General features: G+C 46.3%; 1 protein-coding gene across 2 annotated transcripts in view; it reads right to left on the bottom strand.

Moving 5' to 3' along the window:
- The window catches only part of ST3GAL2 (ST3 beta-galactoside alpha-2,3-sialyltransferase 2), a 107,903-nt gene that overhangs the window by 14,017 nt on the left and 66,519 nt on the right, over positions 1–27,367 (bottom strand). For both annotated transcript variants that reach the window (XM_061565720.1, XM_061565721.1), the window contains exons 4-6: positions 26,848–27,041; positions 20,389–20,568; positions 12,592–12,637 (exon numbers count right to left, since the gene is read on the bottom strand). In XM_061565720.1, coding sequence (XP_061421704.1) covers positions 12,592–12,637; positions 20,389–20,568; positions 26,848–27,041 — 420 coding nt within the window. The remainder of the gene's footprint in view (positions 1–12,591; positions 12,638–20,388; positions 20,569–26,847; positions 27,042–27,367) is intronic.

Below are 27,367 nucleotides of genomic sequence, written 5' to 3'. Positions count from 1 at the left end.
ACTTGTAATTCTGAAAGAGCTTTTCAAACGTGTTCCAAATAGCTTATTATGTCTGCTCCGACTAGAGAACCCGATAAAAACCAGAGCTCTACGCAAGGCCGTTTCTTCAAAACAACACGATACTTACGATACATCTTAATGAACGTTTAACCAATTAATCAGTTTCTAATGTGCGTGACGTGACTTAACAACTCAGGTAATTGCAGACTGTCGCACACGCACACACACACACGGCTGCCGATTTACATCGTGTTGGTTTTGGAAGCGCCTGCAGCTACGACAGAGGGGGGGGGGGGGGGGGGGGGTGCTCTATAACCTGGGGAACAGTGTCAACAGACAGGGGTGTAACAATTAGTTGACGAAGACAGATCGGGCGGGCACAGCGTTGGGTTTCTTGCAGGGTGGGACCGGAGCGATAATGGAGAGAGGGGACTGGGTGGCTGAGGAAGGTTGGATCACGCTCGCAATTTGTCAAGTAGGGCCCCCCCTCCTCCGCCTTCCCCGGTACGGCAAATGAATTCTGGTTGCATGGCACTGCTTCCCCAAGGTCTCAGAAAGGACCTCTTTTCTTAAAAAGGACAAATGCACAGATGCCAGAGAGAGGAAAGGATTACACTGCTGTGTGTTACAAGCTAGGCAGGTAATACGATGGCCCATCGCAAAAGCTTGGGGGCATGTGTAGTGACATAAGAAGGGAGGGGCTGCTGTAGGCTCTGGGTTCCCAGGTGGGTCCAGACGCGTAAGCCTCTGGGCGCCAGGCACTGGGTTCCCAGGGGGTCCAGACGCTTTTAAGCCTTTGGGCGCCAGGCGTTGGGTTCCCAGGCGCTTAAGCCTTTTTGGCGCCGCCAACGGGGGGGAGGCTGTGTGTGCTCTGTGGGATGTCTGGTGGCGCACACAGCCCCACCCCTCGTCGGACCAGGCATAAAAGGAGAGCTCCCTGGACGATCGGGGCCCAGTTGTAACTCAAGACCCAAGACCCACGACCAGCCATCTGAAGACCCTGGGATGCTGTGAGAGCCAGCGCTGGGACTCTGGAACTCCCGACTCTACGACCTTGTGAGGGCGAGCGTAGCCAGAGTAGAGTATCTAGAGTATCTAGGCTGTGTAGCTAGGCTGTGTACCTAGGCTGTAACAGAGTATCAGGACTGTTGGAGTGTTGTATTGTAATAAAGAAGTTACATCTACAAGTGTCTCCGGAACCCGTTACATTTGGTGTTAGAAGTGGCTATGGAGACAAGAAGTAAGCCACGTACCTTCAGTCCTGACGGCGATGAAGAGGAGCAGGCAGCGATGGGGCGGCCAACGCCGGCCGACAGCGACGCTGCACCGCCGGCCGACAACAACGCCGCACCGCCGGCTGAGCAGCTGTCTGCTCCGCCGACCGTCCCCTCTCCAGCGTCGGGAGCAGAGATGGAGGAGGCGCTGCTTCGCCTCGCAGAGCTGCTCTGCGCCACCGCCTCCCTCCTGGGCGAGCTGCGGTGCTCGCGGCCGATGGCGGCGGGAGGGAGAGAGGCGGCGCGGCGCTCGCCCGAGCCCAACGCCGCCGCCATTCCCCCCACGGATGTGAGAGATACTTCCGGGTGTGTCGTCACTTCCACCAGAGGAGCAGTGACCGCTGGGAGCGACGTCACTTCCGGGCCCAGCGTGTGCCAACCCGACGACGCCGCGTCATCAGCGCTGCGTCCCTCACCGCCGGGTGACAGCTGTTGGCAACCTAGCATACCGCGTCATCAGCGCTGCGACCGGACAGTGAGGGCGCCATTCTTACTGTAACCAGCGCCGGGGCCGGCACATGGACCGACTCGCTGCTCGCCGCCCCTGCTGCTCTGGCCAAAGGTTGGAGGTCGGGAGACCAGGCCCCTGACACTTCGTACATTTTACGCGCTCCGGATTAATGATTTTTTTGTTGATATTTTCTTCGTTGTCGTCGGGGAGTCGTGACTGTTGTTGGGTAAACTGTGTGGAGCTTCGCCCGTGAGTGTTGTCAATGTGTGTGCGAAACTTTGCTTGTGATTGTTAACAATGTATGGTTTATATTGAGCTTTGTTCGTGATTGTTAATGTATAGCTTGTGCTGTCATTGTTAACGATGTATATACTGTATGGGGCATTTATCTTGAGATGGTGACATGCTGCCAAGGATTTGGAATTGTCATGCTGGCTCTCAAATATCTTGGGGTGCAGATCCTGACCAGGATGGCCCAGCGGGTGTTGCATGTCTAACACGAGAGTTGTGGTCCCGTCATGCTATGGCTGACGGCTTGACCTGACAGCCCGGAGATAGAGACACTCCGTGGCATGTCTAGCCTAGTGGGCTGTGTGCTCACATGGCTCGGAGAGTGTGGTCCCGTCATGCTATGGCTGACGGCTTGACCTGACAGCCCGGAGATAGAGACACTCCGTGGCATGTCTAGCCTAGTGGGCTGTGTGCTCACATGGCTCGGAGAGTGTGGTCCCGTCATGCTATGGCTGACGGCTTGACCTGACAGCCCGGAGATTGAAACACTCCGTGGCATGTCTGGCCTAGTGGGCTGTACGCTCACAGGGCTCGGAGAGTGTGGTCCCGTCATGGAATAGCTGACGGCTTGACCTGACGGCCCGGAGATTGAAACACTCCGAGGCGCGTTGAAACAGTGGGCTGGAGATTCGTGGTGTTCAGGTGTAGTTGTCCCGTTACGTTGGGACTGTATCCCTCAGTTGTTAGGGTGCATGTTGTGCAGGGAGTGAACAATGGGTCGTCTCAGATCGGTCGGTACAGCTATATGCTGCGATGCGAGTCTTGGAGAGAGGTTGGGTCTCAGATCGGTCGGTACAGCTATATGCTGCGATGCGAGTCTTGGAGAGAGGTTGGGTCTCAGATCGGTCGGTACAGCTATATGCTGCGATGCGAGTCTTGGAGAGAGGTTGGGTCTCAGATCGGTCGGTACAGCTATATGCTGCGATGCGAGTCTTGGAGAGAGGTTGGGTCTCAGATCGGTCGGTACAGCTATATACTGCGATGCGAGTCTTGGAGAGAGGTTGGGTCTCAGATCGGTCGGTACAGCTATATGCTGCGATGCGAGTCTTGGAGAGAGACTGGGTTGAAGTCCCCCCCGATATGGCCGACGTGCGCGGTTTTAGGATGGAGACGCCACGTTGGAAACGCGGGGGGTGCAAACGGTTGACATGCAATGTCGGTGGTGGTCTTCATTGAAGGCTGCTGGGACGCAAGCACGGGATGCCTTGGAGATGCGGTTCGCGCGTGCGGCCACCATTTATGGACAGGAGCAGGCAGATTTATTTTGGTTGTGTCATGTAAATTTTATATATTTAAAAATGTAGATACTGGAGCAGCCCTGAAGTGCGACTTCTTTGCCCAGTACATGGGTCGGCCCTGAAGTACGACTTCTCGACCCGGGACGTAGACAGACGTCCGGATAAGTGTGTGTAGAGGGATGCTCGACATGTTGGTCTTCGCCTTCTCTCCACCTGACGGATGGGAGGCTGGCAGAGTGGTGTGGATCCCTGCCATCTATGCGGTGGTTGTGTGATTTCGGTTCGATTACCGGTGTTGGTTGTGCATCCAACGCGTCGGAATCTGTATATTTGTTGTTAATTCCCCGTTTTCTATGCGGATCCCGAGGAGGGCTAGGTGTGCCGCGGGTCGTTTGTTCACGTGTCATTGCTTCACCTTTTTGTTGATTGATGCTTGTATATAGTGTAGAGTTGTACAGGTTGGTTATGGTTTTTATGGTTGCTTTCATGTTCTCTTTTCTTTTCCTGTTGAGGCTCGCATATTTTTTTCTCTCTCTCCCTTTCGTTAATTTAAACTTTCTAATTATTGACAGCCGGGACGGCTGGAGGCTACGTAGAGGGGGGTAATGTAGTGACATAAGAAGGGAGGGGCTGCTGTAGGCTCTGGGTTCCCAGGTGGGTCCAGACGCGTAAGCCTCTGGGCGCCAGGCACTGGGTTCCCAGGGGGTCCAGACGCTTTTAAGCCTTTGGGCGCCAGGCGTTGGGTTCCCAGGCGCTTAAGCCTTTTTGGCGCCGCCAACGGGGGGGGAGGCTGTGTGTGCTCTGTGGGATGTCTGGTGGCGCACACGGCCCCACCCCTCGTCGGACCAGGCATAAAAGGAGAGCTCCCTGGACGATCGGGGCCCAGTTGTAACTCAAGACCCAAGACCCACGACCAGCCATCTGAAGACCCTGGGATGCTGTGAGAGCCAGCGCTGGGACTCTGGAACTCCCGACTCTACGACCTTGTGAGGGCGAGCGTAGCCAGAGTAGAGTATCTAGAGTATCTAGGCTGTGTAGCTAGGCTGTGTACCTAGGCTGTAACAGAGTATCAGGACTGTTGGAGTGTTGTATTGTAATAAAGAAGTTACATCTACAAGTGTCTCCGGAACCCGTTACACATGCATACAAACACACATGTATGGCCTTTAATACCTCTACCGAATTTCAAAAGACAAGTAGGATTACATTTTAATATGACGGGAGATGCATGCTTGCAATTACATTGCGAGACAGAAAGAAGTTCACGTGGATTACATATCGTCGGCAGATTAAAGACAGCATTCAAAACTGAGTGGCCTTGGGGAGGGGGCACGTCACTGGAGGGGTCGATGGGCGATGGACAGAAATAGTGATTCAGTGGCAGCCAAGGAACATAACGCCCTCTGAAGGATGTCCCCCAAGGAGACGGAGCGACTAAAGCAGCCCGTGTACGAGTGCTGCCGAAATGCGAGAGGCGGTGTCGACTTGGCGATGCGTTCATCCAGCAGTGGTTTGATCATACGCCGATGATGACGATATCATGATCCATTATGCCTTTGGGTGCCTATTCAAATGCCGCTGCTCAAGTCACAGTGCATATTTATAGGGACCTTGTTTGGTAAACGCTGAGACCACTAACCGTGACTGCGACGCATCTCAACTTTCAGGCACACGTTACATCTGCCGTCCTTGAGTTTCGCTGCGCGGTGACCTCAGCATTATCGCTCAAATAAAGCCTCCCTCGTCGTCGGATGAGATTCTAAATAAATGAATGAGGGCCGTCTAGACGGCCACGGGAAGACAAGCCGGGAGCTGCCTCCGTGCCGAAAGCCAATAAGATTAGCGGGAAGACAAATGCGGGCTTGTGCCACTCCCCGCTCTCAATTGTGCGTTTATTGTCCCGCTGTCGCAACACAGCGGTCAATGATCTTTGTTCTGTGGTCACACACGAGGTCACGGTCTGCATACGCAGAATGCACACGCCGTAGTAACGTGGTAGGTACAGTAAAGTGGCGTTTAATATAGCAATGATAATGATGTCAATAATCATTGCCCTTTGTCAATCCACTGCTGGATGAAGGCTTCCCCATGCTGTCGGTTCTGGGTTAACTTTATGCACTAGGTACAGTAAAGTAGCATTTAATGTAATGATAATGATGTTAATAATCATTGCCCTTTGTCAATCCACTGCTGGATGAAGACATACATCACCATGCTGGTCACTGAGGGTTGGTTGAAGAGGTTGAGGTGGGGGGGAGGGCAGGATGGTGGAGGCCAGGACTGGTTGAGATATCAGCAAAGGCAGACACGAAATGAGTGGCATTGGTGGGCGGTAGATGATAAGAGTTTGCGGTTGGAGTCGTGTGGGTGGTGAACGGGAAGGATGCTCCACGTAACTAAATAGTCTGTGAATAAAGGTCGAGCGTTTGAAAGCCAAGTTTTTTAGAGATGACAGAAATTCTATCATCGCCGCCACAAGAGAAGCGAGCGCACTCATAGTTGGTGGCTGCCAGGGGGTACACTTTAGAGGGTCCATTCATAAGCCCTCTGCTCCACCAAGCAAAGCGCTCTGTCGAAGGCCCCCACAGTTTAACCTTCACGCCCGTTGGAAGTTACTCCCCTCCTCTGCTGTCCACACAGCCTGGAAATTCCCTCTGACCGGCCATCGAGCACGGTTGCCTACGTACGGTGCGAAACGATTTCAACATACGTAAGTCTGCGGAGAAGTTCTCCACTCCTGTTCAAGTCCACATCTTCGTCTTCTCCCCTGCCTATGGCCGACTGTCTCTTCCCTCAAGTAAAAATCATAAATATATAAATGTATCCCTTTTTTCCCCCAGTGATGAACCTGCGGTTGCACTTAGACTTTTCATAAATACACATGGTATTTCTAGGTTGAAAATGGATTTCTTTAGAACAGTTGTTTGTGTTTAGTTTGTTATCCCCCCCCACCCCCCAACGCCTGGCTACGTACGGTGCAAAAGAAGTTCAACATACGTACATACATGCACGGCTCCCTCCAAATTTCATATTTATATTTGTGCATTCGTTCATCTTGCACTCTTACATTAAATATATCTTGGCGACACATTCATTACTAATATGTCAACATTACGTGCTGAATTTGAACCATTCATACCAAGTATCATTAATCAAGAGTCCTGGTGCACATATAGACTATCGACATGTTTAATACGTGTCTGCTCATTTACCTATTTGCCAACACTGCAGACACACCGATGCATTCAAAATAATCCAGCAAAAAAGATGAATCCGCATAAATATTCAAGAGGTTGTCTGCCGTGCGCCGCTTGCGCAGAGTGTCTTACGTGCCCTTGAGCATGCATGAAATTCAATAATACCGAGGCTGAAAACGCTGCGAGGTGCACTCCGACAATTCCAAAAAACCAGGGGGACTTATTGCTTACACGAGAAGTTGTCACTCCCCTTGTGGCTCAGCCGCAGTTAGATTCAAAGTCTCTCAATGGCGCACACAGGATGTCCGTAATGGAGGCAAAATTCAAAAGTACTCACTGAAGCGGGGGAGAAAGTACGTTACTTATCTGGACACAGAACTCGTAGCAATATGGCCGTGCTATTTTGAAAGCTACACTCGATGTAGAGATGTACTGCACAATAAATTGCTGCTGAATACACAAATAACCTGTCCTTTTGCAGGTCAGGCTTTCAACAACAACACCAACGATATTCCTTCTATAATATAAAAGTACGCAAGATAATATTGGGGTGCAGCGGTGGCACAGTGATTAGCGACTTGTATGTATGCATGCCGAACTTTCTTCGCACCGTACGTAGCCAACCCTGTTAAGTGGGAGGTGCATTGCACTACGAATCCGGGCTGGTAAGTTCCATCCCAGGCTAAGGCTCACATCAGCGATGAATTACGCGAATACTAGTTAGGCTCTGCCTCCTCTATCACCAACCGGCAGTGACCAGAGCCGTGCAGTATGGTCAAACAACGCCCCCATGACCAACACAGGACAGGGAGGCCCTCATCTGGCAGTGGATTTACAGAAGGGTTGTACATTATCATGATGTAATCTTACCCAACATATAAGCATTCATCTTCGTGGTTCTTTCGGTAAAGTCACGTAGAATGGAAATAATAAAATAATAAAAATAAAACATAATAAAATATTATTTTATTATGGTGTATTTTTGTATTATTTATTATTATTTTATTATGTTTCATTCTATTTATTTATTTTATTATTTCCATTCTACGTGACTTTACCGAAAGAACCAAGAAGATGAATCCCTGCAGTCACGAAAGCTTTAAATCGGAATTCGTCTATCATTTTGGGCAAGCTACGGAGCAACAATAAATGTGATGGTGGAATATAACAAACAATGAACAGTTTCACCCTTTTGTGGCACAGTGATCGACTCTGAAGCCAACGCAGATGGCATCAATAAGTGGGGCATTAGCTATAGGGGCAGACAAATGAGTCAACACTGCCATTTTACGATCAATAATGATAAATCATGCAGTACGGTGTGTGTGCGTGTGTTGAATTATGTTGTGTGGACCTGCAATCTAGTGGGGGTAGTCCACTGTGCTATGGAACCTGAAAACCTGAGTTTGACACTGTATGTTACACATGGCATGGCCAACATCAGTGATAAATATCTGAACCTGTCCTGGGCCTCCCCGATGTCAACCCGGCTTTAAATGAGTACCTGGTGTGCTGTGTAAATATTGGCACTGGGGAGAGAAAAAAAACGTGGATGTGGTTTTGCCTCCCCCCCCCCGTGTGGCAAGCCGGCCTTCATAGGTGCTTGCTCCCTACTCTCCTCAACAGGCGAAAAAGGCTCAATAGGGGATCTTTGACTTTGTGTTGGATTGTTTGAATATGTAATTCTACGCACATATGGTTAGCACATTGTGCGACGATGCAGTTGACACAGGTTCAATTTAGAGCTACGCACGACACCAATGGCCCATGGAACATGCACCGAAAAGTATTTATGCGGCATCTAATGTATGCCATCTCCACTTTCAGAACAACGCATTTTAATAATAAACTAGTTTTTGCCTTTATCGCACGGCATCTTGGGAATTCTCCAGAGTACAAGATGCTCCAACAGAGAAAGAAGCACCAAATGTGTGACCAGTGTTCATACAATTACACAAATATGGTCACACACACACATGCCTATGGATTACAGCACACACACCCCTTCCCCAAAGTTTGTTTTCAAACACAAGGGAAAATGTGTGTCATGTAAGCTGGAGAATACGGTCAATGCATTTGGGCCCTCTATTAAAACAAAGTAGATTTTGCGCACTTTCGGATGCGCTTTTGCAGCCGTCTGGAACGCTCTTCCTTTCGACGTTTGGAAGCCACTGGAGCTATGCGCTTTTAAATCAATTAGATTGAAAACTAATTTATTTTAAATGCTATTTGTGTTTAGATTGTTGTCTTTCCCCCGCACCTCCAATTAGCGCAGTTGGCAACGTACGGTGTTAAAAAAGCTCAACATACATACATTGTAGGTTGGATTGTGATCGTCTGCACTGCTCACAATGGCTTCAGGGGGTTGTTCTGTGACTGCTCTCACCACGAGTGAGGGCTGTACGAGCACATCCTGAAGCCATTGTGTTTCCTAGACACATTTGCACACCTCTGTGGTGTCTGCCCTCACTTAAATCACACTGACAGCATAACAAAGCCAGGATATAAGGGCAATTGTTGTGCGGGTCTCAACAGAACAAAACATTATAAGCTGTGCTCTCACTATGGGCTGTGAAATTACCGCCAGGCATGCAAACACAGTACTGCATGAGTAATAGGCACTTCCAAAGTTAACAGAGTAAAGAAAATAGACATTTCCACTGGCATAAAAATGATGCACTGTTATAGGTTAATGCATTTTTTTGCTTAACACTTAAGCGCGCTTGGCACATTTGTACCGCTTACCTGTAACGGCAATGGCAATGTTTATACTGGTAGCAACCCACTGGTTCCACCAGCCCATAGGGGATTATTGTGTCCGTCCGTCATGCAGGGAGGGGCTGGGTGGGGAGGGAGGGGCTGGGTGGGGAGGGGCTGGGTGGGGAGGGTGGGGCTGGGTGGGGAGGGGAGGGTGGGGAGGGGCTGGGTGGGGAGGGTGGGGAGGGGCTGGGTGGGGAGGGTGGGGCTGGGTGGGGAGGGGAGGGTGGGGCTGGGTGGGGGGGTGGGAGGGGTGGGGCTGGGTGGGGAGGAGCTGGTCACCCCGTGGTGCCCTTATAAAACTCAACGTTTAACCTACTCACGCCGGCTTGTGCCCGCCCTCACAGTCGGGCATATTTGCGGAATACACCACGCCGCCGTTGACCCTGGCCATTGACCGAGCAACCCAACGTTCCTACCAGCTCCCTCCATAGGAATGTTTATGCCACATCTCGATGGGGTAGTTATACTGGGGGGGGGGGGGGGGGAAACCCCTTCTGCAAATTACTATTTTCCACGATTTATTTATTTAAAGGACCACTTTGAACATCTATAAGTAAAGCGCACAATTATGTAATGCGCAATTACCGCTATAATTAGTTGTCTGCATTATATGAATGCCTAGCTGACAAATGTGAATTCAAAACAAACTACCGAGTAATCCTAATCCTAAAATGATTCTATAATGAATACAGATTGTAAATACTGTACAGTATTTACAATCTGTATTCTGTATTCCGCATTCTACAGGCTTGCCCTGAACGAACAAACTCGCTCTGAACTCAGGAACAACTTAGACCCCCAACTCCCATTTCAAGTTGAAAAAAAAATCTTGAATCGAAATATGATACAAAATTCCACAAATGTATTATCAAATCGCTGAGGGAGGTAAAGAATTCCACCCCTGAAGGATACTGGTTTTGCTATACAAAGAGTATTACATAATAAAATGCAATTAATTAAGTGTAATAAATCTTACTTAGCAAAACACAAAGGCACATCGTTTGGTAATAATGTTGGTTGCCTACGTTTCCAAATGTGCATGTGGACAAATACAAAAATGAAGAATGAGGACACTTAATTTCCTCACCACAAAGAAGTGTCGTGCTTGTATCATCCATACAGATTGTATTTTTCGGCTTCATGTTTTGCCAAATGGCATTCGAATATATAACCGTGGACCAAAAGCACTATTACATTTTGATTGTATTCCATTCACGAATTGGATTTTTATTTTCCTGAATTTTTCTCTCACAGTGGAAGAGATGAGACTTTGATTGCTTTTACTGTGAATCTGCGGAAAAAGCTGGGTGATATTGATTGAGTAACGTGAAAAGCAGAACTATCAGACTGTGGGACACAACCTCTGCCATTTCATTTAACTTATTTTCTCTTTTCCTGCTCCTCAAAGCACCAAAAATAAATTACTGCAGCTCGAGTAACCATCCAATCAACGTAACTCATAAGACATCATCACTGTGACCCGAATAAAAATTGCAGCCAGGGAGACAATTATCAGAAATCATTTTTTTTTTTGCTGGCCAGCAGCTTCGGAAACCTCATTTGTTGAAAATACGACCCCTCTCACCACAGGACCATCCACACTCAGTGGTTTTATTCTAAACAAGAAAAGCAGCAAATCTGGCCGTTTCTCGTGCTCTTCATACACCCTTGGTCAATGAACACCAAAACACAGAGAACTATAATAATTACACGCTCATATTTGTTCTATCCCAGTCGAAAGATGCGTATTTTTAGCCGCCACACCCCACCTGCCTGGCCAACTGGCCTCATAGACAATGGCAAATATTCATAAAAGCAATTTCTGGACCGGTTTAGGACACATCAGCACATTGGTGTATTCGCACAAGTCCAGAAGACGAAGTTGTCCGATCGGATAAAATAAATACGTGTTTTATTATGCCGAGAGATGAATGTTAGCAGGATTGTTTATCTGTACTGGTAGGAACCTCCTGGTTACACCAGCCCACAGGGGATTATTGTGTCCGTCCGTCGTGCATCCAAAAATGGGAGGGGTGGGGCTGGGTGGAGAGGTTGGGGAGGGTGGGGAGGGGCTGGGATGGGGAAGGGAGGGGCTGGGTGGAGAGAGTGGGGCTGTGTGGGGGGTTGGAAGTGGCTGGTCACCCCGTGGTGCCCTTATAAAACTCAACGTTTAACCTACTCACGCCGGCTTGTGCCCGCCCTCAAATTTGAGGTGTCGGATGTTTAGGCAATTAATCCACTCAACGTTGGCTACTTATTTGTCCTTGATTATCTCGGGCCCTTTTAAAAATGACAACCATCCCCTAAAAGCCACACTGAGCATGACGAGGCCTAGACTTCCGATGACATCATCACGCCCCGCCCACCACCTCCCGTCCAGCGTCACAAGTGGGATTACAGAGGTGAAACTTGTTTTCCCAACTATTGTTGCGTTTTTTTTTAAGCGGGCAATCCAACTGATGGACGGTGGACTAGTCGATTACAGAAAATCTGACTCAAACATCGTAAATGCAATTTGTTTAGTTATTTTACATATTCATTTGCACGCCACTGTGAGATAATAAGGTGGTTGTTAATTAGCCAAAGAATGCACACAAGCAACACCATCATTGTTTTATGTTTACTTTCTTAGCTCTACAAAATTTATTTTAAGAATAACAAAATCTATATTAACATGGTTACAATGATGATAACAAAAATATTGTCAAAGATAAATTATATCACGTGGATAATTCACATACCATTAAAATCTCCGACAATTTTTTCCTCTTTTAATAAACAATCATTATTTTTAATATTCTACAACTGTACTAGGCATAGAAGACAAGACAGAAAATTAATAAGGGTATAGTTACAACAACATTCATTATGTACGGTACTTTTTCCTCGACCGGTCCAGCAATTTGGTTGAAAATTAATCTTTGGCAGTCCCTTCAATTACTTCGTCGTTCATTAAGACACGGCAGTGTTATTCTTCCTTCTTGGTTCTTTCAGTAAAGTCACGTAGAAGGGAAATAATAAAATAATAAAAATAAAACATAATAAAATAAAACTCACGACGTTTCGGCCACAACGCAAGCAGCCGTCCTCAGGTGAAGAACAGGTCTGTCGGAAAGACAGCGTCTGAATGACCTGTTCTTCACCTGAGGACGGCTGCTTGCGTTGTGGCCGAAACGTCGTGAGAATTATTTTATTATGTTTTATTTTTATTGTTTTATTATTTCCCTTCTATGTGACTTTACCGAAAGAACCAAGAAGATGAATCCCTGCAGTCACGAAAGCTTTACATCGGCAGTATTTTTGTGAAATATGAAGCTTCTAAAGAAAGCATATACATTTAAACGGAGTGTGATTTTAATTAAAGTATCGGTGTGTCTTACCTTGTCTTTGTCTACGCTGAGAAACCGTTTCACCGGAGCGTACGTACTGCCAAAACAAACAGCAACACACACGTCAAGTTACAGCTCCTTCTCGGTCAGAATCAAAAACGTGATTGATACCAGAGGAATCTGATCTCGGTCAGAATCAAAAACGTGATTGATACCAGAGGAATCTGATGAGCTACGAAGCTCTTTTTCACAGATGTCAAGAAGTTTTACAGGAGAGGCTCGCAGCCTCATGGTGACTCAATAGGCACCATCACCCTTTGTTGGGACATCACTGCCACTTTTCACTTAAAATCAACAACACAAATCTATTCCCCTTCGGTGTAGATTAAGTTCAGGCGCACATCACATTGTGAGCATGCATAATGCGATTTCCATGCAGATGAATGCATAAAGACAGTCGCCAAGCGGAAGAGCCATCAGCGGCACCGCATGGCTGAGCACTTGGCCCGCCGCTCCGAGCGAGCAGTTACCAGCTCTTGCTTGATTGGCTACAGAAATTGGAGGAGCATCGCAGCCATTTGTTCAAGGTTAGACCCAAGTAATAACGGCACCTACTTTATAAAGATTTACTCCCGGATCCCATCACCCTGTGGAGGAACGTTGCTCATTCTAAAATCTAATTCAGTGCGGCAGAATTCGTGCCTTCGCGTCAGGATCATCAACCACCCTCGGCAGACTCTCGCTTTAACACGTTTACGTGGGCCAATGTTTTGAAGCGGCCCATATGATGAGAATAACAAAAATGCCGCGTCGGCAGCTAAGACTTCAAAACAATGTGCATCCGTGGCTGCGCTGATGCAGCGGTAAATAAATAAATACGGCCGATAAATAAGAGTGCATCGATTCACCTGCCACTTACAAGTGTCATCCGTCCGCCTTGAAATACTGCGCCTCAAAAGTTATTAGTCAAAACTTGTCCAGGTTTTTATTGACCATCCCCGGCGCTATTTTTGAGTGCTGCATTTTTCACGACGCACTGACGGTGCACCGATGGGAATTCTGTGTGCAGACATGCACGGACACGCTACACCCAATCCAGTTCCAAGTGGCTTCTTACTGACGCTACACACGGTGTGCACACGTAACCCCATCACTGCACACGAGCGGTGCAGAGAATCACCTTCCCTGCCTCGGCGATTCATAGATTTCATAAACATCATGCGGTAGAAAGGTAAAGGTGCAGCATTGTAATGTACTGCTCAAGCCACTGCTGGTGAAAGGGCCTCCAAGAGAGGTTGCCGCGGTGGCTAGGAGATGTTAACTACCTCGCCTGGTATACAGGAAGTCGTGGGTTCGGTCCCAACCCTGACGCCTGCTGCTGTATATTTGGAGTTTGCGTGTCTCTCTCTCTCTCTCATCATCATCACGGTGGCTAGGAGATGTTAACTACCTCACCTGGTGTGCAGGAGGTCGTGGGTTCGATCCCGACCCTGACGCCTGCTGCTGTATATTTGGAGTTTGCGTGTCTCTCTCTCTCATCATCATCACGGTGGATAGGAGGTGTTAACTACCTCGCCTGGTATACAGGAAGTCGTGGGTTCGGTCCCAACCCTGATGCCTGCTGCCGTATATTTGGAGTTTGCATGGTCTCCCCGTGGCCGCGTGGATTTTATCCAGGTCCTCCGTTTTTTTTGCCCACATTTATAATCAATATGCGTTTATAGTATTTGGCTGCTGCTATACATTTCCATTAGATAAACCACTTCGTTGAGTCATCATGTGTGGCAAGGTCGCTTCTGAAAAAGAACGATATCGCTCAATGGGCCTTTAAATGAAATAAAATAAAGTTTAGTTTAAGGTGCTCTAGAGAATCCGTTTCGGGAGGGTATTAGGCCTACTGTTCCATTTTCATCAGACATCTTGAAAGAGGCGGGAGCAGCCACACTTTACCCCCCCACCACATGAGCTGCCAATCAATGAACTGTCGTGCACACGTTTACTCTGCTGTGTGGATGGAGGGGGTGGGTGATAAGAAATGTGCCCGATGTTTAAACTGCATCGGCCTTTGGATTGCAAGTCCATTGTGCAACCATTGTACCACAGCAGCAACTGACACCATAGTTGCAGCATTGATTCATACACATACTAAATTCAATGCACCGTTACACGTAGTTTGCTCCTCTGCTACATACAACACAAGCCTCTCCAACAAAAACAAAGAGTATGGCTTGACTGTTTATTTTAACATAAACTAAATTGCTAATACACAAAATTATACCGATGTATTAACCAATGCAATAATGATGAGTAAACGTGACCACAGCATGATCTATTAACACTACATTTAATAAATACATCGTAATCGTCTCCAGCAATATTTGTTGTGGTCAAAGATAGAAACGCACTGACGAGCAGCGGTCAAAGGACATAAAAAAAACAGGGCCCCTTATTTTATCTCAATACTCAATTTATTCTATTCCATGTCCTCTTTCAGCATGTCAAACGGGGTAATTGTGCCACCTGACAGATGTGGCAGCGTTGGCAGCACCACCAAGCACCCACCGCAGAAGCGTGCATACACATGGCACTGTCCAGCACTGCAGACTGCAATGTAAATATAAATGCCTGACGATTTTCTTTGTGCATTTTTTTTTTACTTGAACTTCGCCGATACACTCGGGAAGTTAAGAGTCAACCTGCGGTGGAGAGGATTTGGGGCTGACAGTCTTTAACACGAAAAAAACATACTTCACTTTCTCTGTTCACAAAATTATGGTGTGTAATGGGAGCAGGGATGTTTTTTTTTTTATCACAGCAAGGCAACATCTGGATAAATAGACTTGTAAAAATAATCTTAAAAGATGTTGCATTCCAGGTACCGGCGAAGACCCCGGGGCCAGCCCAGGACACGCTGTTGAGACTATGTCGCTCAGCTGGCCTAGGAGCACATGGGGATTCCCCAGGAAGAGCTAGAGTCTGTGTATAGTGTAGTGTATAGTAGTGTAGTTTATAGTAGTGTAGTTTATAGTAGTGTATAGTGTAGTAGTATAGCATAGTAGTGTATAGTGTAGTGTATAGTAGTGTAGTTTATAGTAGTGTATAGTGTAGTAGTATAGCATAGTAGTGTATAGTGTAGTAGTATAGCATAGTAGTGTATAGTGCAGTAGTATAGCATAGTAGTGTATAGTGTAGTGTATAGTGGTGTAGTTTATAGTAGTGTATAGGGTAGTAGTATAGCATAGTAGTGTATAGTGTAGTAGTATAGCATAGTAGTGTATAGTGTAGTAATATAGCATAGTAGTGTATAGTGTAGTGTATAGTGGTGTAGTTTATAGTAGTGTATAGGGTAGTAGTATAGCATAGTAGTGTATAGTGTAGTAGTATAGCATAGTAGTGTATAGTGTAGTAATATAGCATAGTAGTGTATAGTGTAGTGTATAGTGGTGTAGTTTATAGTAGTGTATAGGGTAGTAGTATAGCATAGTAGTGTATAGTGTAGTAGTATAGCATAGTAGTGTATAGTGTAGTAGTATAGCATAGTAGTGTATAGTAGTGTATAGTAATGTAGTGCTGGAGTCTGTCACCGGGGAAAGGGAGGTCTGGACCACCCTACTTAACATACTGCCACCACCATCACCCTCACCAGGACAAGTGGACTGAGAAACAAACAATGAAATTAAAAATGCAAAAACAATCATCACAACCGAGCTCAGATAGTGTTGCCTCAGAACTAACATCTGAATTCTCACCGAGCATCTGTACGATTGCCCAAGAGCAAATTTGCTTCTCGAGTCATTTTACCAGAGAGTCAACTGAAAACCACCTGGGGTGGTAAATTCTGTCGTGGCACCAATGTATTTTAAACGACCAATAAAAGTGAATTAAATGAACGACTGTTCAAATGAGAATGTTATCCCATATCACCTTTATTGACCGCATACAAATAAAGCTCCCGCACGTATTTTTGATGCCTAATGACGCTCGGCACGCACCCATACAGGATACATCGTGATTCAGAACCACGGCGCTGAATTTGAACGCAAACGCTGGCAACATACTTATTTTTGTTCACTAGAATAAGCAAAAGGGCTTCTGTCAATCGTGTCTTTGCGCATTTACTATCTTTGGCGAGCCCGTGCTTTCTTTGTGCAGCTGTTCTGTGTTTGGTGGCAGCTGCTTCCTCCATGACTGTCCACTGACAGACACTGTGCCTGTGATGGTCTGACACTCGGACAGAGCTGCGGATCAGCGCCACTGCGCCTGGCCAACATTTAGAAATTCCCATGAAAAGTGCAATTTATTTACGCGGTTTCTTTCATCCCTTCCCCCACCCGCCTCCCCCCCCTGCCCCGATTTTTTTCTCCTTTCTATCGTTAACCTGGTACACAGGTGTGCAAACGTTTTCTTCAATAGAGCAGAGCAGAAGCAGCGGAAAAGAGTGTGAAGAATGTAACTCGCGGGATGCCGCGGTGGTTCTACTTGCGGGACGCTATGAGGAGTCGCGTAAAGAAATACGTGTCGCGTGAACATTCACGCGTGCACGACTCCGCACGGACATTAAACGTGAGCGCGATTACGAGACTAAATTGATGTGTGGGGGTTTCTTGACTTTTTCGTTTTATTTTTTTGGGAAAGGCTCCAGTTGCGAGGCTGAGCACCACAAGAGCAGCCGGGCAGGATTAAAGGAGGCCTGGCTTCAGGGGCCACAGTCCAGGGCCTTGTATTTTGAGGGACCTCGAAAATATATACACACACGTACTTCTTCACAATGGTTGAAACTGCAATACTGCAGCACGATGATGAATCCTAAAACGTAATTTGGTCATTAATGTCACGGCATCACCAAGTGTATTGCTATAGTCCTGGGCAGAACTCAATATAGCTGTATTTGATTTAACCTGGATTGCGTAGAAATTAAATATTAAAGGTAAATAACAATGCGGTGTTTGAGCATTGTGCATTGGGTGGTGAGAAAACAGTGGTAGGAAGGAAATGAATATAAAGAGCAGCTCCCAAAACCATAACAGCCCTGGGCCCCATCACACTAAACTAGCCCTGCACAGGAGACAATGAAGGCTGGAGTCAAGGCCTTTAACACAAGGCCAAATTCCACATCCTACAACCATTTATAACACAACAGACATTCACCCAGGCTTCAGATTAAAGGCCCTGACAAAATGTTAGATGAGGCAATCGTTACTTCCCCGGTGAGCGTTTTCTCACGTTGCCACATCACGACTGTAATGCTGACGCGCGCGATGTGTGTTCCGACAGACAGATGTGCCTTCACATCTGTGACTCAGCAGCTCTGTACGTGTCTACCTCAATGTGCTGGGACCGAAGGTCTTCTTTAAGGACCAACACGTTCAATATCCGCTGTCTTCCGCAGCCACGATGCAATATGAAAAGGCTTTAAAGGCGTGCTTTCAGTTACGTAAAAATATATATATAAAGCGGTATTTTAGAGTTGTTTTTTTTTGTATGGCAGTGCAAGAAGTCCAATGTGGTTATGAACTGAGCCTCCTGCTATTCCCATAGCTCTGCACAAACATGCTGCATTTGTTATTTTAAAAAATATATAAATTCGCTTACAAAAAATAATCTGAGGGGCGTTAAGAAAACAAAATAATAATGGCAAAAGCCACCTCTCAAAAGAAAAACCCGCCATGGTAAACTGTGTTTGATGACAAACAATTTAAATGTTTTGCCCAGCATGCTGGTTAGATAATCTCCATGCAGATGTCCAGTTGCAGTTTAGGGAATTCTTGGGACAAATGAACAACAGGCCCTTTGGCATTGCCCATTAACCCTTTCCTCTACGGGACAGAGGCCAAGTGCAAGAGGAGCAAACCCTCCTATCATCCAATAATGCCTGATTTTAATCTCCACTTCAAAGTGAGCAATGCGCATGGACAGAAAGTGGCAGAGGGGGGAAATAACAGCAACTGAAGACCGCACTATTTTTTTTACTGAATTACAATCCATCAAAGACCAGGATTAAGGATTAAGAATTTTTAAAAATGTGTGCCCCGCTTTTTCACCTACGCTAACTGTCATTTAATTCAATCCTTTAAGTCGAGGTGAAGGAAGGATTAGGGGATCTCTAGCCAACATTTATTTTCCATTAACGGCCACGACTGTTTTCCCAGTTCACCGTGAGATGAGCAGAGGGATCAATCTGCTTCTCCAACTAAGGCCGCTGGCTGGGGATGATTAACGTCGTTTTGATGCCCGGCCACAGACGGTCGGCACCATGCAAGGCAACAGAGGACATATACGATTTCTACATTGGCAGTAAATGCCCTCCCTGCTGTGAAATATATATTGAGCCATTCGCAGCTCGCATCAGGCTCACGGCTCCACGTGCCGCACTGGGCTACGCTACGGGGCGGCATGAGAGGAGATGATCTCGTTTAATATCGGCTGCATGTATTTCGCAAGACTCGCTCGCACTATTCGCTGCGCGTCAAAACATATGCCGTAATAGTTGAATCGTTTGAAGATTACTGAGTAGATGCTACATCGCAAAATTGTAAACTGTGGCCGCGGCTTGGGGAGGCTTTCATCCTGCAGTGGATTGACCATGGCTGATTATTATGATGAGTAAATATGAAGGTGTGTGTACCGTTGCATTGATTCATTAATGAAAATATTCTTGTGCTCACGACACAAGCATCGAATTGTACTTATAGATTAATTTTGGTCCAGTGCGTTGTATGAAAAAAATGTTCACGTAAACATTGCAGGCACTAGTTGCTACGTATTCACCAGAAAGGGAAAAAATAAACATTTTAAAATCTGAATCGAGACCCTGATTTGTGGTAAATCATCAACTTGCGGAAAAGGCTAATTATTCAATGCCTATTAATGAAAATTATTTCTCTCCCAAATCCCAGTCCTTGCAACCCGCTGCGCGGCGTCTTTCCGTGTTAATACAGCAGATTCAAATTAAGATCGAGATCTCGGCATGCGTGCGTATGCACAGGTTGCACGTGACGCAGTGCGGTGTCAATTGCTCAGCACGTCATGTGGGACGTGCCTGACGATCATCGGGCGCGTGCAGCGTGGATCGAGTTCATTTGTATTTGAATGGGGAGTAAATTGGTGAACGCTGGGATGATGTGGCGCGGTGGTGGATCGCGAGGGCTTGGAGTTTGGGAAACCCTGCTCGTAACACATGGCAGATATGTACATTGGTACAATGGCGGGCATGGCCACCACGTAATACAAGGGCAATATCAGGGATGCAATGCAAGAGCAAGGTCCTACTCATGTGAATCTGATTAATGGCAATTTCACTTCTTCTGTGCCAGGACACAGCTGCTAAGATTTAAAATGCAACTCAGAATGTGCTGACAAACAGCTAACGCTTTCCCTTCGCCATTTCCATGCACCAGCCCTGAAAGGCTTGCTTCCACCTCAATGGGCGAAGGACAGGCGTGTACAAAGTAATTTGTCAATCGCACCCCATTCGACTCGGACGGCTTGTGCGGTCAACTTGATGCACAGCAAAGGCCCTCGAACAACAACGATGACAGAAAGCTGAACCTTGCACAAACATCTCAAGCAAAGCAAAGGTGCGTGGCTTCTGAGCACGAATTAGGGCCATGCAAATAAACCAGCACTAATACCAAGCCAAGATAGCACGGCTCAGTGGGTTCACAAATAGAATTACAAGTCTGCGCCTATTTATTGTTTAAATCACCTTGACTCCTGTTATCACGCGCACGTCAAAGGCAATCTCAAAATCGCTTCTGAGCCCGGCTCCTTGCAGGCCTAACGGCGACTCACGCGGACGAATCCGCTGAGCGGCGGGCGCAAGAGAGGGTGCGTGCATGTGACACTCACAATCGTATATCACCGACGGACAGGGCGCTGGCGATCCACATGAGGTCCAGCACCTTGAAGGGCACAAGCACGAAGCTGACATTGGCCGGCAGGTTCTTGGCACTCTCCGGGTACATGAAGTGATGCGTCGTGCGTGCCCCGACATCGGTCTCAAAGCCCAGGGTTGGCGCTTGGTTAATCCTGCCACAGCACGCAGACACACACGCAAAGTTCACAAGGTTATGGTCAAGCGCGCTCGCCGCTCAGCTGGTTTACGCTGCGTCGATGATTCTACCCATGCTGTGTTGATGGTTCGATCCCACAGCCGTCCAATTAGATATTAATAGATTTCCAAAAATGGACCACATGCTCTAATTACGAAACATGCTCTGTTGTAAATCGTTGTTCAAGATCGTGGAATGGCTACATCGTGACTGCCATGGTACTAAATTTCGATTTAAAGCTTTCGTGACTGCAGGGATTCATCTTCTTGGTTCTTTCGGTAAAGTCACGTAGAAGGGAAATAATAAAATATAATAAAAATAAAACATTATAAAATAATTCTCACGACGTTTCGGCCACAACACAAGCAGCCGTCCTCAGGTGAAGAACAGGTCTGTCGGAAAGACAGTGTCTGAATGGGCACCACCAGGCTTGGCAGCGTATATTTAAGCTGGGTTGGAGGGGGGGAAGGGGCGCCTTGACAAATGAATTTGCATATCAAGAGGAATTTAGCAGACGCTGTCTTTCCGACAGACCTGTTCTTCACCTGAGGACGGCTGCTTGCGTTGTGGCCAAAACGTCGTGAGAATTATTTTATTATGTTTTATTTTTATTATATTTTATTATTTCGCTTCTATGTGACTTTACCGAAAGAATCAAGAAGATGCCATGGTACTGTTCCATGAACTTCACTCGTTGGTTCCTCCATGCATGTTGAGGACTCGGTCTACCAGACTGACTGTTTCATGTCATCCACACACTGCAGATCACAAGTCTTCCCTTTATGCTTATTTTTTAAAACTGCTCCACTTCAGCATTCCCTCTATCACAGCAAAAGGAATGTATGTCAAGGACGAGTCAGATGGAATGAAACGGGTTTGGTTTTTAACAGTGTTGTTCATTTTAATTTTAGGGGCAAACACTTTGAGCATTAATAATCATATGAGTTGCTGCGATCACGTGATGTTCATGATGAGTCCTCTTATTTTTTTTAGGTTGAGTGAGATTTGTGGGGTTTAACTGGAATCCTGGAAAATGGGACATCGGTCATTTAGTCTCAAAACTTTATCAATAAGGTGTTGCCTGGAACATAATCGGCCCGTTTTTGTTTGAGCACTTTTGAGATCGGGGAGAAACTAACGAGTCAGAAAAAAATTCAGCTTCAGGAAATGATGTTGAAACATTGTATTGACAAATCACTGACATAAAAAAACAGTGCTACAATATACACACGTGCTATATCTCAAACAACGTCAGTGCCATATCTCAAATTCGTGCTGCTCAAGTACAAAATAACAATTCTAGATTTGAAGCTTTCGTGACTGCAAGGATTCATACTCTTAGGTTTTTTCGGTAAAGTCACGTAGGTAAAAAATTTAAATTAATAAAAGTAAAATAAAACAAATTACAAAATTCACGACGTTTCGAAAGCAACACAAGCCTCCGTCTTCAGGTGGAACCGTCACCGCCACGACAGCTGTATCAAGTAAAAAAATTAAAATAAAAATAAAAAATACAGCTGTCGTGGCTGTGACGGTTCCACCTGAAGACGGAGGCTTGTGTTTCTTCCGAAACGTCGTGAATTTTTTAATTTGTTTTATTTTACCGAAAAAACCTAAGAGGAGAAAATAACATTCATAACCACCTGTGTTTGATCACCATACTATCCCTTGTAATGGAGGAGGGGGGGGGGTGGCGAAATGCAATTCCAAGTACTGTAGAATCGAACTGCAATCACAGAATAGGCAGACTTGCACGCTATAACATACGCCGTTTATGCGTAAATGCGTCAACGTCCCCCAAGGCCGCTCTCAGGCTCAACATGCGCACTAAGCCTTAAAAACAATTGGGCATTGACGGCACAATGCATGCTGCGACTGTAAAGACTCCAGTCTCTAGAGTACCGTTACATTTCGATCGCCTGTTCTCGTGGCAATACCGTCTCATGCGCTGCAAAGGACATCTTTTAAAAAAAAAAAACCTGATAGGAAAAATATTTTACCAATAGCTCCCTGTGTTGCAGCCGGATACAAATATCACCTGCTGTTCAGGAGCGCACTGTGGCAGGCGTGGAGATGATTACCTGATCATAAAAGACAGGTGGGCTTATTTATTCACGTACAGGAACTATGGTGGAGAAACCTTTGTTTGTTCCTGCCGCTAGGTATAAAAAAAATATATCACGCTGCGGATCAAAGGCAGACTTGCAGGAGCAGATTTTTATTTTCAAGAATCAGTTTGGCATTGCCTACCCAGTTCCAAAGTCACTTCTACACAATTGTTGGCCAGAAATGCATTGTTGTGCAGATAACTGCAATGGAAAATTGCATATTAGCAGAATAAACTATCCCCTGGGCATAAATAATCACGTAATTTCGCGTCGAACTTGGGACGCATTTTTTCCCAGACATAGTTCTTCCCTATAAACACCAGGCAGTTCCCCGATATTGATTCATACAAACGAGATTCTGCTGATCAAACACTGCATTTCAAAACCGGGTCACAGTTTGCTTGTGGCAAACCAATGTCGCGGACACGGTGCACTCCTCCTAGAAGGCTGTGCAGCTAGCACGGTTGGCTACGTACTGGTGCGAAAGAAGTTCAACATATATACACACATGAGCTGTGTAAAAAAACAAGAATTTGTTTATGTAGAGAGACAAAAAAAATGGGACGCTAATTTTCGAAAAAACAACACAGCACCCAGCGTGACGTCCTTTTAACGTGAGCAATGGGGGAAGATGACGACAACCACCTCGCGGCTGTGTGTGAAAACACAACGGACGCCATCAAATCGGCGACCGAGCATCGCTACGATCGTCCTCCCGGCCAGAAAAAACAATGGCGACGAAGGAAACGGCCCTCGCGGTGACCAGGCCCGACATGTCGATCGGATCATCGCTGCTGCGAAGCACGCAGGAAAACATCACAGGGATGTCGAATGTCTTCCCAAACTCAACAGTCATAACGTTTTGTCAGTCGCTCTTCAAACGCCGCACGAAACAAAGGAAGCGAGCCCTGCGAAGGCAAGGGCAGGCTGCGCCGGACTCGCCTGCATCGCAATGCCCCGGTGCGCACACGACGATTCGGAGTCTCCATCGTAAATCGAGTGAGAAAATTGGCATTTCAAACGAGCGTCAGCAGCTGCGCCAGCCAGCGCCACTTACGCGGCTGGGAACGCCTGGCAGCCAGGGCGCGCTTGCCGCTGGGCCCAATCGTGCGGACCCGGCCGATGATCCACTAGAATCGCGGTGCGACGCCAAACGATTAAACTTCACTTAAAGGCCATTTCCACGGGAAGAAAATGATGCAATGGAGAGAAAAGCCATCGAAGGCAACATCCCACACCACAAGCGTGAATCTGGGCTTTTACATTTATTGTTTATAAATGTTTCTATTGTTACAGGCAGTTGGTTGCGACATATTAAAGAGCCATTACTGGCACGATGTATAATAAAGCGTGACATTGTTCTCAGAATTTTGCTACAGCGGAAACTGACAAAATGAGCATTCTTTTTATTACATTGTAATTTTAGCGCTCGTATTTTTTTTTTGCTTTCCTTAACCTGCTCAGGTTTGCTTCAGTGTAATGAGTCTTAATTTACATCGCACCGAAATGCTTTTCTCGAGTGCAGCTTAAGTAAAACACACAGTGTGTGGTAATGTGTTGGAGGCAATTAGAGATAGCGACAGGCACTTTGTGTGAAAAATGCAGCCGGGCTAAGTAGTAAAAATGGGAACGTGTGACGGGTTTTGCGTTATTTGATTATTACTTAATGCAGCCCCTTTGACCCTCTGTGCACGACTGCACGATGTTTAATAACCCCCTCGCACTGGAGTGGTCCCCGCAGATGTCACGGTCACTTGCAAAAGGCTAATGCGTTATCATAACGGAATTCATAAAATCGAATGTATTAACGTTTAATTTTGCTCATTCACATCCTATGAAGACTATTTTGCCATGAGGTTAAATGTCTTTGGAATAATTGACGATAAAAAATATACTTTCCATTATCCAATGAACTTAGATAAAACGTAGGCCTGGACTTAATGCACGGTTAACTATTTTGATCATTATTAAAAAAAATTCAGAGTTCGTAAAACAAACATAGCAAAGGCAATGCCTTTACGAAAAGCAAACCAATCTTCGAGCGTGACTGCTCAGAGGAACGCTTTGGCAGTCACACTCAAACACGTATACAATGAAAAAAAAGATATTAATAAAAAGCAAATAAGCGCAATTCATCAATCATGAAAAAACATGTTTTTTTAGTTGTGCTTAGATGAACTGTTTACTCCCGGGATGACATTCAAAGGGCTCTTCACTTTCAGTAAGCCTATGAGCAATGATCATATAATTATACTGTACATAGTCCACTGTATGGATGTCAATTTTCAATTCATATGAATTCCCTTCATGTAATCCTCCATATTCATAAACACACAACAGTGTGTGTGTGTGTACACGTGCAGGTGGGAGCAGTGGCACAGTAGTTAGCACACTGCCCCATGAACCGAGTGACTTGGGTCCGATTGCCGGTTACCGCCAAGATCGATGACAAACATCTGAACTTGTCCTTAGGCCTCCCCCGAGGTTGACTCGTGTTTGGCGTGAAAACATCAGCGCTGGGAAGACAATTACCCACCGGGTATGGTACTAGCTACAACAACTCGTCCACCATACTGCCCTTAACTGGTGCTTGCGAACAGCACTCATCCAAACAGACTGTCAGGCTTACACCGGGACCCCCTTTTGTTTTCGTGCGTAAGTGTGTGCACGTGTGTCAAAAGACCACGATCAAAGGAAGAATTAAAAAAAGCTGAAATTTAATCAAGAAACAAAAAAAGTTTTTTTCTTTTAAGTTTGCGTGCTATTCTCAATTATGTTGGCAAGAGATATAACGCAAAACTAGATTCACAGATTATCAGAACACACGTTGGCTACCGGTAATAGCGTTCAAATATCAGCGGCTAAGGGTCGGTGAGATTAACTAGCGCATTAAATTGCAGTGTTTCCCTCAGGGAGTAGGGCCCAATAGTTTTGCTCAGGAGCTGGAGCGCGTGCTATGAAAAACACATAACGCAGCTGGGCACAACACGGCATGTGATTATGTTTCACGGTGTTGTGGTTTTGTGTATTTCTTTTCAATGAAGGTTGTACCAAAGAAGGTTACGGCTCTTTGTGCACTTGCGAAAATGGCCATAAAACGGGCCTTGTTAAATGCAAGTGATGTTTACGCACTTTTCAAATGAAGGACAATTTTAAATGAGATTCTAGATGGGTTGTGAAGCATTCAATTATTTGAGACAATTAGGGCTCAGTGAAAGCCTTACAACAGGGCCCTTGGCAAAGAAAGACATGACCAGCTACATTTCAGTAGAATCACCCAAAACGTCCTGGCAATCGCATGTCTTTGTAGCGCCCAGGTCACCTTGACACTCGCGCGTTCGCGAAGAGCCGATGTGGTCACCTTCAATGGTAAAGTGGCCCAGTGTAATGATGTAAACAGACTTTGCACAACACTGACAATTCACACACAAGAAACCATCTCAAGAGTAAGTGCCCAACCTTGGTAGGAGAGTATTAAAAAGGAACTCGCCAAATCAAAAAAAAGTCTTCCGAGCACGAATAATGATTTATTTTAATGACTGTAGTACTGTATGTCTTCCCGAAGTGGCCTGCACCCACGGTAAAAAAAAAAAAGCCAGAGATTTTTTCCTGCTGAAATAAAAATAGTAATGAGAGCAATTTATAACTTATCTGTCCAGTATCGCCACACTGGCTCACAAGACTCTTTTTCAGGAGGTTCCTGCATTGGGTTTTTATTTTAAGATTTTTGCAGCCACTCAATAATTATTGTTTATGCATGTGGAAGGAAACCAGAGAACTCGGAGATATAACCCACGCACGCAATGGGGGTAAAACTCCCTCCCCATACAGATGTAAACAGATGGAAATTCATCCACTGGCTGGACTGGGTTACAGGCAGCCACGTGTAGCATAGCCACGACCGCCCAAGCGTGGAGGCGGTACTCATTTCCTGTTTACAATGCTGAGCCAGTGGGTGGGTTTCCACATTCCTTTGGCGGGGGCGAGTCGAGCCATTGAACGAACAACGACCGTTGACTTCCGCGCAACGTGGTACTCGCTCTATTGACCCCGCAGGGGATGTTGGCTCAAGTCAAGCCCCGACCAGGGTTGAACCGTCAACCTTGCCGACAGCGAGCCCCCCAGATCGGACGCAACGTGCCGCGTACCTCATGACAAAGTCGTGCTGGTCGATCTCCTTGCCGCCGCCGGCCCCGAGCAGGTTCCCCGAGTTGCCCACGACAGCGCAGCGGCGGCAGCGCGCCCATCCGTGGTCCTGGTACGGGTTCTGGCCAGGGATGATCTCAAACAGACGGTTCAGCACCGTCCGCAGGTCCTGCGCCTTGTATTGCGACTGTAGCGACTGAAGCGAGAGAAACGAAAGGAAAAGGCAAGGTCAACAAAAAAAGGCAAGGTAAAAAAAATGGCACCAAAGGTCAAAGGTAAAAAAAAAATCACCACATGGTGTGGGCGGTGCTCATTCTTCAAAGTTCACATCTGCGAGCGCACAAGGAGAACTTTAGCATTGCCTCACGGTCAAATGCATTCTAGACGAGCATGCACTTCAACGTGGCAATATTGCCTACGTTCAAATCACCTTCAATTGGCCTGAACTCATCAGGTTGCAGAAGCTAAGCACATTTAAGCCATAATTGTTCTTTTAGATATAGTTTCAAAACCTAGTTTTAT

Source organism: Lethenteron reissneri, chromosome 35, assembly GCF_015708825.2.
Source record: "Lethenteron reissneri isolate LAM-NWPU_2019-01 chromosome 35, ASM1570882v1, whole genome shotgun sequence".
NCBI lineage: Eukaryota > Metazoa > Chordata > Hyperoartia > Petromyzontiformes > Petromyzontidae > Lethenteron > Lethenteron reissneri.
Note: the sequence above shows the minus strand (reverse complement) of the source record. Positions and strands in the feature narration are given on the sequence as shown.